Raw genomic sequence first — 13019 nt, 5'->3', positions numbered from 1 at the left:
TAGAGTTGGTATACAGTGAATAGACCTTTTTGAGTAATGTTCTAATTTGTATTATAGCAATAGCTACTCAACTAATTAAAGAAAAAAATAACACTTTTAAGTTACTACATGATTCCTTATGTGTTCCTTCATAGTCTGGATGACTTTAGTATTCATTTACAATGTAGGAAAAAACTAAAAAAAAAGAGCAATATTAAATGGGAAGGTGACTGGTAATGTATATTGTAAGTGTAGCTCAATAAAAAAAAAATCTAACTACGATAAATAGTATTACTTCTGATATTAAAATGTATGATCTGGTATTGTCTGAGAAGCAAGCAGTTACAGACGGTTGTGCCACTTTAGAGCTGTGAATTTACTCCATATAAAACACATGTCTGAACAACATTTTCAAAACTTAGAATCAGAAATACTGTAGATATTTAATTTTCTCCCAAATCCACTCATTAGGACTCCCCCTATCACAACGACTCGGTTCCGATACATCAGCTCACAGACGTCTTGTGCTGATCGACATCACCCTTTAGAGTGATGTGGGGAGAGAGCGCCATCTACACACCCAGAGAGAGCAAGACCAATTGTGCTCTATCTGGGTTTCGGCAGCTGATGGTAAGCTGCATGACTGGGATTCGAACCAGCAATCTCCTGATCATAGTGGCAGTGCCTTAGTCCACTGGACCACTTGGAACCCCGTAGAAAAATACATTTCATGTGACCTACATGAAAAAAGCAGCACTAAATGATCAGAGCTATGAGAAGTTTTGATTAAATTATGTTAATTTTATATAAATAAAAAAATACATCTGTAATCAGATATGCAATAAATCTAAGCTATTTACAAGCTATTTAGCCTAAAAATAAGGTCTTTGATATTTTACATACTTAAATTATATTTTACATCAGGGGCTCTGAATGGTCCAGCGGGATAAGTGCTGCCACTTTGATCAGGATATCGCTGGTTCGCATCCTGTTCATATAGCTTGCCATCAGCTACCGGAGTTCTGAGAGAGCACAATTGGTCTTGCTCTCTCTTTGGGTGAGTAGTGGCGCTCTCTCCCCACATCACTCTAAAGGGTGATGTCGATCAGCACAAGGCGTCTGTGAGCTGATGTATTAGAACCGAGTAGCTGCGCTTTCCTCCAAGTGCGCTGTGATGCTACTCAACAATGATGCATCAGCAGCAGTTTGAAAAGAGGCTGAATCTGACTTCACCCTATATCTAAGAAGGTATGTGCTGGTCTTCAGTCTCCTGGTGTTGGGGCATCACTAGTGTTTTAGCTATTTCTTTGATCACTGTCACAGTTCTTATCTCTTACCTGTAAATATATATCTGTTTGCCATCCCACTGTAGACGAGCTCCTCGGCAGTTGGGCAGAGTTGGCCCTCGTGTGTAGCAGCAGAGGATGCTGGTTGGGTGTCAGGTAAGCTGGTGGGAGTGGGCGTGGCTGTGGCTGGGTCCGGCTCACCTGGCACCCAGGTACAGATGAATTGAGTCGGGTTAAAATCACACAAGCCGCAGTACGCCCCCCAGGCGGCTGATACAGGACAGAGCATGCTGGGACGACACTTTTCCTAAAGGACACACACACAACACACACATACACACACACATCACACATGCTCATTAGTGACAACAGTCATCAGATAACTGTTTGGTGTCAGACTACCCCAGCCTGCGGGTGTGTGCAAAGCCCTATGCCTCAATGAATAGCACGAATGCCCCTTAATGACATAATTACAAGTTAATGACCGCCACCCCGGTTTGCTTTTCTTCACACTCTCTCTCGGGCTGGCGAGCTCAAGCTGGGTGCAGTATGCGCTCGTGTTACAGCGAGCAAATCTGATTAATGAAGTGTGAGTGTGAGCTCCTGCTTCCTGACGAGATGAGCACATACATCACGCCTCGCCGTCTCATATTTCTCACCTCCGCTTCACCATGTGGCAACTTAAAGCAGTACTGTAGCACGGGGATGCTAACGGGGCTAACAATGAAGAAATGACAATTAGCTCCCTCCCCACTCTTCAGATGCTCCTGATGATCAGTGAAGGCATGCTTGGTGTTTCACAGTTGTTTCTTGTGCACTGTATCTACATATGAGGCTAATTTAGCCAAAAAGCAGTAGAAGATTATATCTACCGATTATCAGAATAATAAGTTAGTAATAAGTTAGAAATGCACTGAATATTTTGAAACTGAAAATGGCATAAAAATCACTGTCTGTGTTTGAATAACTGAAAAGACTTGAATATACAGCTGTGGAAAAAAGTAAGAGAACACTGATGATGTTTTTTCTTTGATTTTACCAAATTGAAAACCTCTGGAATTTAATCAAGAGGAAGATGGATGATCACAATTCACCAAACCAAGCTGAACTACTTGGATTTTTGCACCAGGAGTAAAGGCATAAAATTATCCAAAAGCAGTGTGTAAGACTGGTGGAGGAGAGCATGCCAAGATGCATAAAAACTGTGATTTATATATTGATTTCTGAACTTTTTAAACTTTATGAACATGAACTTGTTTTCTTTGCATTATTTGAGGTCTGAAAGCTCTGCATCTTTTTTGTTATTTCAGCTATTTCTCATTTTCTGCAAATAAATGTTCTAAATAATGATATTTTTATTTTGGGAGAAACGTTGTCTATAGTTTTTAGAATAAAACAACAATTTTCATTTTACTCAAACATATACCTATAAATAGCAAAATCAGAGAAACTGATTGAGAAACTGAAGTGCTCTCTTAGTTTTTTTTTCCAGAACTGCATATCCCTTGTAGTAGTGAACATTGGGTATTGTTCGGTCCTATAATGTAGAGACTATATTAGTATAGTATATATTTATTATATTTATAATGGAATTTGTTGATTGGTAGTAGCAGTATATTTCCTTTTTTTTTTTTTAAATATTGATATGTGATACCATGTATTACATATAAAAACAATACAATACATTGCGATATTGATATTTTATCCCACCCTACTAAACCTGCCTACTGTTTTGGAGATGTTGTGACCCAGGTATCACAGTTTAGATCTTACCAAAGTGTCTTGGATTGCTAATCTTTTCCTGTTTAACACACGCCACCTTCAGATCTGACTGTTCACTTGCTGCCTAATACAAACATGCCACCCTGTAACAGGTGCGATTGTTATTCATTTTAAACATCAGTAGTTTTAATTACCTGGCTGATATGGGGGATGTAATAACTGTGAATAAGGGTGTGGTTTACCTGAATGAGGAGGTTATATGGGGGATGTAATAACTGTGGGTAAGGGTGTGGTTTACCTGAATAAGGATGTTATATGGGGGGTGTAATAACTGTGGGTAAGGGTGTGGTTTACCTGAATGAGGATGTTATATAGGAGATGTAATAACTGTGGATAAGGGTGTGGTTTACCTGAATAAGGATGTTATATGGGGGATGTAATAACTGTGAATAAGGGTGTGGTTTACCTGAAGGAGGATGTTATATAGGAGATGTAATAACTGTGGATAAGGGTGTGGTTTACCTGAATAAGGATGTTATATGGGGGATGTAATAACTGTGAATAAGGGTGTGGTTTACCTGAATGAGGATGTTATATGGGGGATGTAATAACTGTGGATAAGGGTGTGGTTTACCTGAATGAGGAGGTTATATGGGGCTCTGTCTGCACACACGGACTCTAGCAGGTCAAAGGCCACTCCGTTACAGCACTCCTCCTCCTGCTGAATCAGCTCCATCCAGCAGCACTTCTGAGCCGATGTCCTGTTGTCCAGCACATGTACCTTAGCCTTCAGCTCCGGACCACGACAGCACAAAGAGGTGGAGGTGTTGATGTAGTGTTCTCCACAACAGGCCATTCCTACACACACACACACACACACACACACAAAATCATATTTTTTAATTACGTTTTAATGACACAAATCCACTGTACACTGTAAAAGCTAACACTTATTTCTTAAAGGAGTCATTCTATTGTTTTTTTAGTCATTTTAAAATGTCTAGTTGTGGTCCCTAGTATAAACGAATGCCATGTGAGCTGTTTATTGTGAAAAAAAACAATGCTCCGGTGATTCGGTATATCGCTGCTTTAGTCCAGTGGAGGAGTAGATGGGGAGGAATGACAGGATTTCGACATACATGCAAACATATCACCTCTGATTGGCTGACAGCACTGTGACACCAGTGAGACGGACAACAGTTTTAAAATAAAGACATTTTTACACTAATAACTATAAATAAACTTAAATACTGAAGCATTATATTAACTCATGCATCTTCTCTATTGGTTCAGTGTTGTAGGTCGTAAGAGCAAGTTCCCATTGTCTTTCGTGACTTGTTTGTGAATTTGTATCAATAGTTGTTGTAGTAGTAGCTTATGGTTTCAATGGTAGCGCAAGCAGTAGTAGTAGTAGTAGTAGTATCAGTAGTACTGGTAGTATTTATAATAGTAGTTAGAAGCAGCAATCCTAGTCATTGTAAAAGTAGTAGTATTAGTAGTAGCAGTTGTTGCATCAATAATAGCAGTAGTAGTAGTTGTAGTAGTAGTAATTAGTAGTATTTGTAGCAGCAGTAGTAGTAGTCACTGTAGAAATAGTAGTAGTATTACCAGTGGCAGTACAAGTATCAGTAGTAGTATAAGTGGTAGTAGGTAGTAGTAGCATTAGTGGTATTATTATTATTATTATTATTATTATTATTATTAGTAGTAGTAGTAGTAGTAGTAGTAGTAGTAGTAGTAGTAGTATCAATAGTAGTAGTAGTAGTAGTAGTAGTAGTAGTAGTATCAATAGTAGTAGTAGTAGTAGTAGTAGTAGTAAAAGTAGTGGTATAAGTAATAGTGCTAAAATAAGCAGCAGTAGTAGTAGTAGTTCATTAGATAGGTATTATATTAACAATCCAGGTTAAACCATTTTATTTTATTTTTTCACTTTAATAAAAATGTCGGTCAGACCTAACATCTCTGACACAGACGCAGTATATTGTAGATTATATTTGATACCTATATAAATACAGCTGTTTTTCACTGTGCTATAAAATGTAAGAGCTGGGATATCTGTGAGGGGCTGCGCTGGGATCAGCGTGGTCAGCTGCAGTCTGAGGTGCAGCATGTGGAAGAGGCAGATGAAAAGGATGTGGTCAGCTGAGGGAAATCAAAAACGCTCTGCCCGTCGACTCCCATCATCCGTCACTCTCTCACAGCCATCAGCCTCCATCCTCTCCCATTACCTTTAAAAGCATCGGCCCTCGGCTCGCTCAGCGCAGGCTTTTCTGCATCGTTTCCAGTTGCATGAAATACGATGGATGCACAATTCATTCACCACCGCAATCTCAAGTGTCACAGGTACTTAACACAACAGTCAGTGCGACACATTAAACCTGGTTCAGGATTAAACTGTGTGCTTTATTTTGATTCATATCAAGAGTTCAGGATTTGACTTAAAAAGCCCATACTCAGATGTTGAATGGAAACAACAGTGTAAAAATAATCTGCTCACTTATATTAAAGACGAAAATGTGATTTTGCTGAGAATTTGATTTACTTCATCAATCCAAAACCATTATTATGTAGAAACTGATATAGCCGTTTTAATGTGTATTATTTAAAAAAACATACATGATTATCTAAAAGCATCTCATGTATTTGCAGCATAAGTTCTCAACTTACAGAACAATATTCATTAAACAGATAAAACCAACAATAATAAAATGACAACTGTTAAACAAGGTGAAGGCAGCGTTATGTAATGTATGGGCATGCATGTCTGCCAATAGAACTGAGCTTCAAGGATATAAGTGTTGATAGAAGTAAATGGATGAAATATAATGTGTATACGTGTTCTACATTCTGCATAGATGAAGTCAAATGTTACACTTCACATAGCATGGTCTTAACTAATTGTGAACTCTTCTTTATGGTAAATGACCTTAACTTTAAAAAAAAGCAATGCTGAATGTTCAGAAAAAAGTAAGCGACTCCAAAGGAATCAGATCCATATTAAATGCAAGAGATCAAGTGCAGGATTATAAGGAGCACTATCAATAAATGTCTATTTTTTGGTCTTTTTTTATACATAAGATACACTGGATTATAAGGCGCATTATGTGACACTAGTAAGGAATAGGTGTGCCACCATGTTTTCCTTCTAATTCTGCAGGTCTTGCTGCTAGCTGAAGCTGAGTTAAATGAGCTAAATTAAATAAACAAAACTGTAATTCTTAAAAAAGAAAAAATATATATTTTAAAGTCAAACGAGTGCTGGATGTTAATCTACACAGATTTCTCTCCTGAAAAACAGTTTATTTGGGTCAGTAAAGTGCTTCTGTTTATTTACAGTAAGCTTTAGATTTCCAGATTTTCACTAAGGCTAGCCGCAGTTAGCAGCTAATGCTGCTGCAGCAGTGCTAGCCGGGGTTAGCAGCAGGCTACAGGCTGATAATATTTGCCTCTAAACGGCAAAAAAGCTATCTGTCTTGTCTTGTGCTATCTGTCTTGTGTCCCCAGCCATGTGCTTTTTTTGAGCACATGGCTTTGTTTTGTTATTGTCCTGTCTCCACCCTAGCCCCGCCCTAGCTCTGCCCTAGCCAATAGTGTTAACACCTTGTGTCTTGTTTGTAACCCCGCCCCCTTATTACCTGTCTTCACCCTCTCTGTGTATAAATAGCCCTTTGTATGAGTGTTTGCTCGTCGAGTCTTTTGTATCCATGTCCTCTGTATGTATGTTTAATGGTTTTGTAGTTTGCATTCCTTGAATCTCTGTTTCTTCACTCCAGGTCTTTATTGTTATCGTTAGTGTCTTAAACTTAAGTGTTCCTAGTTTGTTCATTTTGTATTCTTAGTGTTTTCTAGTTATTCTATGTTAAGAGTTATGTTTTTTAAGTTTTATGTTTCCTTAGTTTCTCTTAGTCTTTCTTAAATATATATATTCTAGTCTTGTTTTTGTGAGTTTTTTGTGCTACCCGTGTTTTGTTTTCTGTTTTGTTTTTATTTATCTTGTTATTAAATTTATACATTTATATTTGCACTTACGTCCATCCCTCCTCATTTGTGATACTAACAACCTTTACAAGCTGACTGGTTAAATTTATACATAAGGCATAAGTATTAGTAAGATAAGTAAGATGCACTGACAATGGGGAAAATTTAAATATCATATAGTGTGAAAAATACAGTTAATCTACAAAGCAGAACATCTTAAAATAATGAAAAAGCACTGAAATTAAGGCTTGTTCAAACTTTTAAATGATACTGTATGTACAGTTATGTCAAGTATTATGAATCATTATGAATGCTTCATAGATCTGTGCATGTATAATGCATGGCAGATTTATAGCAAATGTTACCTCATTATGGATCTGCATAAAAAGGCAAATTCAGTCCACATCCAGTTTTGATTTTTCACTAACTGAGAGAGACTCACGGTTTATTTACTTGGTTAAACCATTGCTACCATAATTACCATCAACCTCCAGTATGATAAATTGCTAATTGTTTAATACCCTAATCAGCGTTCATTCTTTGCGCAGATAAACCGTGACAGCGCCATTAATTTAAATAGTAATTTCACTTAACGGCCAAAACGGTGGAGCAGATTTTTACGCAACGCTTTTCCGAGAGGGCCGCATCCATCACGGCTCCGCGGTGACATAAAGATGTCTGACGTGCACTAACTCACTTAGGGACAGCAGATGTTGCAGCGCTGTGTTCAGTGGCAATTCCCAGGGTGCATTACTTCAGCTCCAATGACTTGCAAATAAACAGCTCAACAATTTTTCCAAAATAGCTGCGCCGTCCCGCTCCCGTTACTCCACCTCCTCCACCCACCTGCCCCGGCCTGCATTTTCCACCATACTTCATCTGCAGCGCTATGAACTTTGACACAGTGACCTCTTTATCTGGGAAGCTCCCGCGTGACGGTCCTCCGGCCGTGACCTTGGCCTGTCAGATAAAAGCGCTCACCCTGCCTTCATCTTCTCTTCCACAGCTTCTGTTTCAGCATCAACAGTTAATGTGTCTGATAAATGTGTGAACATTTCAGCCTTTTCTACAAATAACCAATTCATAATGCATTATATAGCACACATAACACCTTATAACAATCATCCTAAAATTGTATAATAACTTGTGTGTTCTTATAGCAAGTATGACTTTAACCCCATTAAGACATCTTTCATAATGTTTTACACATTATGACACAAGAGCAACGTTCCTATGAACAGCTATTATAAGGCATTATGAAATCTCTTGTTATAAAGTCACATTATTGTATTTTATTTTGACTTGTTTTGATGTATGTCCACTGTTAATATACAGGTGCTGGTCAACGAATTAGAATAATTTGAAATAGTACAATCATGAAATTCTTTGAATGCATTTTTTGTGCAGAAAGCAAATCAGGTGTTCACCGCACCTGTCCTACTCGTTAGACTAATCACAGAACTCGTTACCTGGAAAAAAATTTGCTCAGCTGAGCTTTCCAAAAGGCCCATTTAGGCCATTTAACTGTGACACTGTTGTTTTATTGAATTAGAATAATGGAGAAACCGTTTCATTGAATTAGAATAAATGCTCGAATTTTTGTTTTCTGTGAAGAGTGTTCACTGTGCAGTATAAAGTCAGGGTTGAGTAGAATTTCTAAGTTGTAAAATCAATCATGGGTAAGCAGCGCGACCTCTCAACCGGAATAGTGGCTCAAATTCAAGCCCTTCGCCAACAAGGCTTGACCCAAACTAAAATTGCTGAGTAGCTCGGCATCAGCCAGTCTTCCGTCTGCAAAGCTCTCAAGAAAAACTGCAGCAAGCGCACCAACTGTTCCGGCGTCCGAAAAACTTCTGCTCGCGACAACAAGCAGCTGAAAAGATCGCAGTCAGCAACCGGTTCAAGTCCACTTCCGAGCTCACCGACTTGTGGAACAAGCAGACCGGCGCTGACGTCTCCAGATCAACCACTTACCGTCGTCTGCGCGAACTCGGCTTCAAATCTCGCGTTCCAGCAGTAAAACCGATGCTGAACAAGAAACAAATGGAGAAACGGCTGAAGTGGGCCAAAGAACACGGCGAGTGGACTGCTGAAGACTGGCAGAAAGTGGTCTTCAGTGACTAATCACGCTTCTGCATCTCCTTCGGTGACCAAGGTCCTCGTGTCTGGCGTCGTGGTGGCGAAACCTACAACCACGAGTGCGTGAAAAGATCCGTCAAGTTTCCCCAGAGCGTTATGGTCTGGGGATGCATGTCCGCTCGAGGTGTAGGGAAACTCTGCTTCCTCAAGAAGACTGTCAATGCTGCCGTATATCAAGATGTTCTGGAAACGTTCCTGATTCCGACTGTTGAGGAACAGTTCGGCGAAGAAGACTTCATATTTCAACAGGATCTAGCACCGGCTCATGCGGCAAAGTCGACCAAAGATTGGTTCACTAAAAAACAGCTTGAAGTTTTGGCATGGCCGGCCAACTCGCCTGACCTCAATGTCATTGAAAACCTTTGGGCCATCGTCAAGCGGAAAATTCGCGACAGAAAGCCTACTACGCTGGACCAACTGAAGCAGAACATCGCCACTGCCTGGGAAGCTGTGAGTGCGGAAACTTGCGACAAGCTGGTCAAATCGATGCCGCGGAGACTTCAGGCAGTCATACAAGCCAAGGGGGCAGCCACAAAATACTGAGAAAGTGATGATTGTAATTATAATAAAAATTATTCTAATTCAATGAAACGGTTTCTCCATTATTCTAATTCAATAAAACAACAGTGTCACAGTTAAATGGCCTAAATGGGCCTTTTGGAAAGTTCAGCTGAGCAAATTTTTTTCCAGGTAACGAGTTCTGTGATTAGTCTAACGAGTAGGACAGGTGCGGTGAATACCTGATTTGCTTTCTGCACAAAAAATGCATTCAAAGAATTTCATGATTGCACTATTTCAAATTATTCTAATTCGTTGACCAGCACCTGTAGTGTTATAGAACATTATACTGTAAATACTGTAGGATTCATAGGAAGTGTTAGACTAGCTATTTTTATTACTTATTTTATTTGTACAACCATAAACAGTGAAAATAATATTACTTAAAATTACAAAGAAAATAATTATTTTTCTCCTAAAGTTTTTTTTGGTAACACTTTCTATGAATGTCATCTCTATAAGACTCTCTAAACATACTCATAACACATTATAATGCATTCATTGGCTGGTGTATGGTCTTTTCTGCTGGACAAGAGCTTTTAAATATTTTTTATAGTTTTCTGTGCTACAAAACATTTAAAACTAAAGAAAATACCTGACGTCTATTGTAATGAACGCAGGGTCTGAAAGGGTTAAACAGGCAACATCAGTACACCTCCTGATTTCAGGTCCCTTAAAAGAGCAGCAGAGCTGGGAACTGGAAGCTGGAGAAACAGCCAGAACTCTCTGGAATTCATCAGAACTCAGTTGCTGGAACACAGTTATGTCAGTCAGCGCACTCTTTGTGTCGGTGCACAGTGCGAGTATGTGTGCGTGTTTTTTTTTTCCCTCCTTTTTTCCTCCAGAGCTCCACAAAATGATTTCGCTAATCTTCAGATTTACTATGGATTTGCATACATTCATTAGAGTGTGAGTGAACGCAGCGAGCATAAGGTGCTTAGTCTCCTGAATTAAGGTTCATTCGTTTAATGATAAGTAAATATTTAGCCGGCAACGAACAACTGATAAAAATGTGTGCCGTGGCTTACGCCAGCCTTCGGATACTAAAACTCAAACTTAGAACAAACCAAAGCACTTTTTTCCCCCCAACCTTTTTCATTTTTTTAACTAGCTGAATACATTAGCGCCACAGCCAGACACATTTTTCAAAGTCATGATCAGAGAGCACACAAGGACTTTCCTGCCTTTATAGCCCCCAGTTAAAGAATAAAAAAAAATACATCTGACAAAGGTATCAAATGACGGCTTAAAAAAAAAAAAATACAGAGCACTGGTCCACCGGTGTATTTTTTTATTATTCATTTATTTATACTCCTTTCCTCCTGTGGGAGCCGTGAGGAGAAATTACGTTAAATTGACTTTCTAACGCCGAATCGTATCCAGCGAGCTCCGTGTCCCTGTGTGTCTTTGGCATTATATGTATTTTATCAAGCGCCTGCATTAACAGATGCGGCGGCAGAAAGTGCTTGGGTGGCAGGAACAGTTTCACCACTCTTTGGGGAATTTGAGAGGAGAGAAAAAAGCCAGAAGGCAGAATCTGCAGTGTTTATGAGCTTTCTTCTGCAAATACGCCGATTACTCTGCACAGTCGTGTGCATAAAACTCTTAATGCACAAGAGCCACACTCAATAAATCATAAAACTGCTCAATTTCTGATTAATCAGATCACAATAAACTAATGATGGTAAAGTTAACGCGTTTACACATGCAGTTAATCTGAAAACATTTATACACAGATTCATTATTTGAACAAATATGACGTCAAGTTCACTCTTGCTGGTGACTTCTGTTATAAAGTGATAAAATAGAACAGCTTTTTTTGTACTCATTATACTTTAATTGTATAAAAATAGTAGAAATGTCTTACTTGACTTGTGCATAAAGTGTACTTAACTGTACTAAAATGGAACTATATTTAATAAACTTAAGTAAAATTTAAACATTTAAACTACTTCATGTACGTAAACCCATATTTAAATATGCTTACAGTAAAATGATAATACATTTAATTTAGAGTAGAGTATTACAGCTGTATCACTATTATACACTGAGTATATTAGAAATATAAGTACTAAGAATTGATGTTAAATATATTTACATTAGAGTACAAAATATGCTTCTTGTTCCTGTCTGTTGTAAGTAGCACATTTTTAGTGTACTTCGTTGGGTATAAAAATATATTTTAAATTATTGTACTACAATTTTTAGGGTGTTACAAATTGACTTTATTTTTAGTGGTAGTAATTTGATCTACTTTCTAAAAAGTTTAATGATCCACTGTACTTTAACTGTAACAGTTGGTTTTAAAACACTTTGCTAAAAATGTACAAAAGTATATTTGGTAATAAGTATTTTAAATGTATACTGAATTAAATTAAACTAAAAGTGTACTTCATAGTGGTCTATTTTTTAATTACACTTTATTGTACTTTTTAAAAAGTATAATCAAAGTTTACTTTCAAACATTTGATGAAAGCATAATATTAATGTACTTTTAATATGTTTTAATTAAGTATATACATCTGTTTGTACATTTACAGCATACTTAGACATTTATCATATTGTTTTCACCAGGATTGTCACTGTCAATTATAAACAAAGTATTTAGTTATGCTGAAATATGCATGAACCTTATAACTAACCCCCCTTCTCACTCCCACACACACGCTCCTGTTTGATGCTTAAGCTCTTTGTTAAACCTTTACTCAGCACATTAAATATCCTACACTACAGTATCATTATTATTTTGAAATGATTGACACTACTAATATTAATGTAAATCAAATTTGGAAAATCCTACATTACATTTAAATATTAAGTTCTGTGGCTTTTTAAACATAATAATTTTCTTTCTTTTTTCAAATGAACTGATTTATCAATTGCTTTTGAAATGCACAAATTAAAGCATTTCAAGAAACATAATAAACACAGTTAAAGCCCCTGGGAACACTTATAAATACATATTAAAATACGAAATTCGGGTGTTATGTAAATATTATTTAAACTAAAAAAATAGAAAACAAAGCAGAAATATGATTTTAAAAAGCTCCTAAAATATTGGTAAAATCACCAAAACCAGCTCGCCGGTTCCGGTTGCTTAGAAATGAAGAGAGTGGGCGGAGCTATGTTAGCTTTGTGATTGATCAGGGTTCTGTAGAGAGAAGTCTGTCCCACTTTTAGCCCCGCCCATTCTACATCCAGAGAGAGAGTGATAGTGGTGAAATAAAGCAGAGATTTATAAGATTTTGGGAAGAAATTCATAAGAAACAAGTTTACACTGGGTAACCAGAGGAGCCAGTAATTCTAACTTAGCTTAATTTAATTAGAAAAACCTGCTGTAATTCAAAGAAGTCAGCT

General features: G+C 37.7%; 1 protein-coding gene across 2 annotated transcripts in view; it reads right to left on the bottom strand.

Annotated features, from left to right (window-relative positions):
* ush2a (Usher syndrome 2A (autosomal recessive, mild)) overlaps nt 1-13019 on the bottom strand; it is a 440168-nt gene that overhangs the window by 123147 nt on the left and 304002 nt on the right. For both annotated transcript variants that reach the window (XM_049464244.1, XM_022672674.2), the window contains exons 51-52: nt 3622-3845; nt 1317-1572 (exon numbers count right to left, since the gene is read on the bottom strand). In XM_049464244.1, the coding sequence (XP_049320201.1) occupies nt 1317-1572; nt 3622-3845 (480 nt within the window). The remainder of the gene's footprint in view (nt 1-1316; nt 1573-3621; nt 3846-13019) is intronic.

The sequence above is a fragment of the Astyanax mexicanus genome, chromosome 14 (assembly GCF_023375975.1).
Source record: "Astyanax mexicanus isolate ESR-SI-001 chromosome 14, AstMex3_surface, whole genome shotgun sequence".
NCBI classification, from domain to species: domain Eukaryota; kingdom Metazoa; phylum Chordata; class Actinopteri; order Characiformes; family Acestrorhamphidae; genus Astyanax; species Astyanax mexicanus.
Note: the sequence above shows the minus strand (reverse complement) of the source record. Positions and strands in the feature narration are given on the sequence as shown.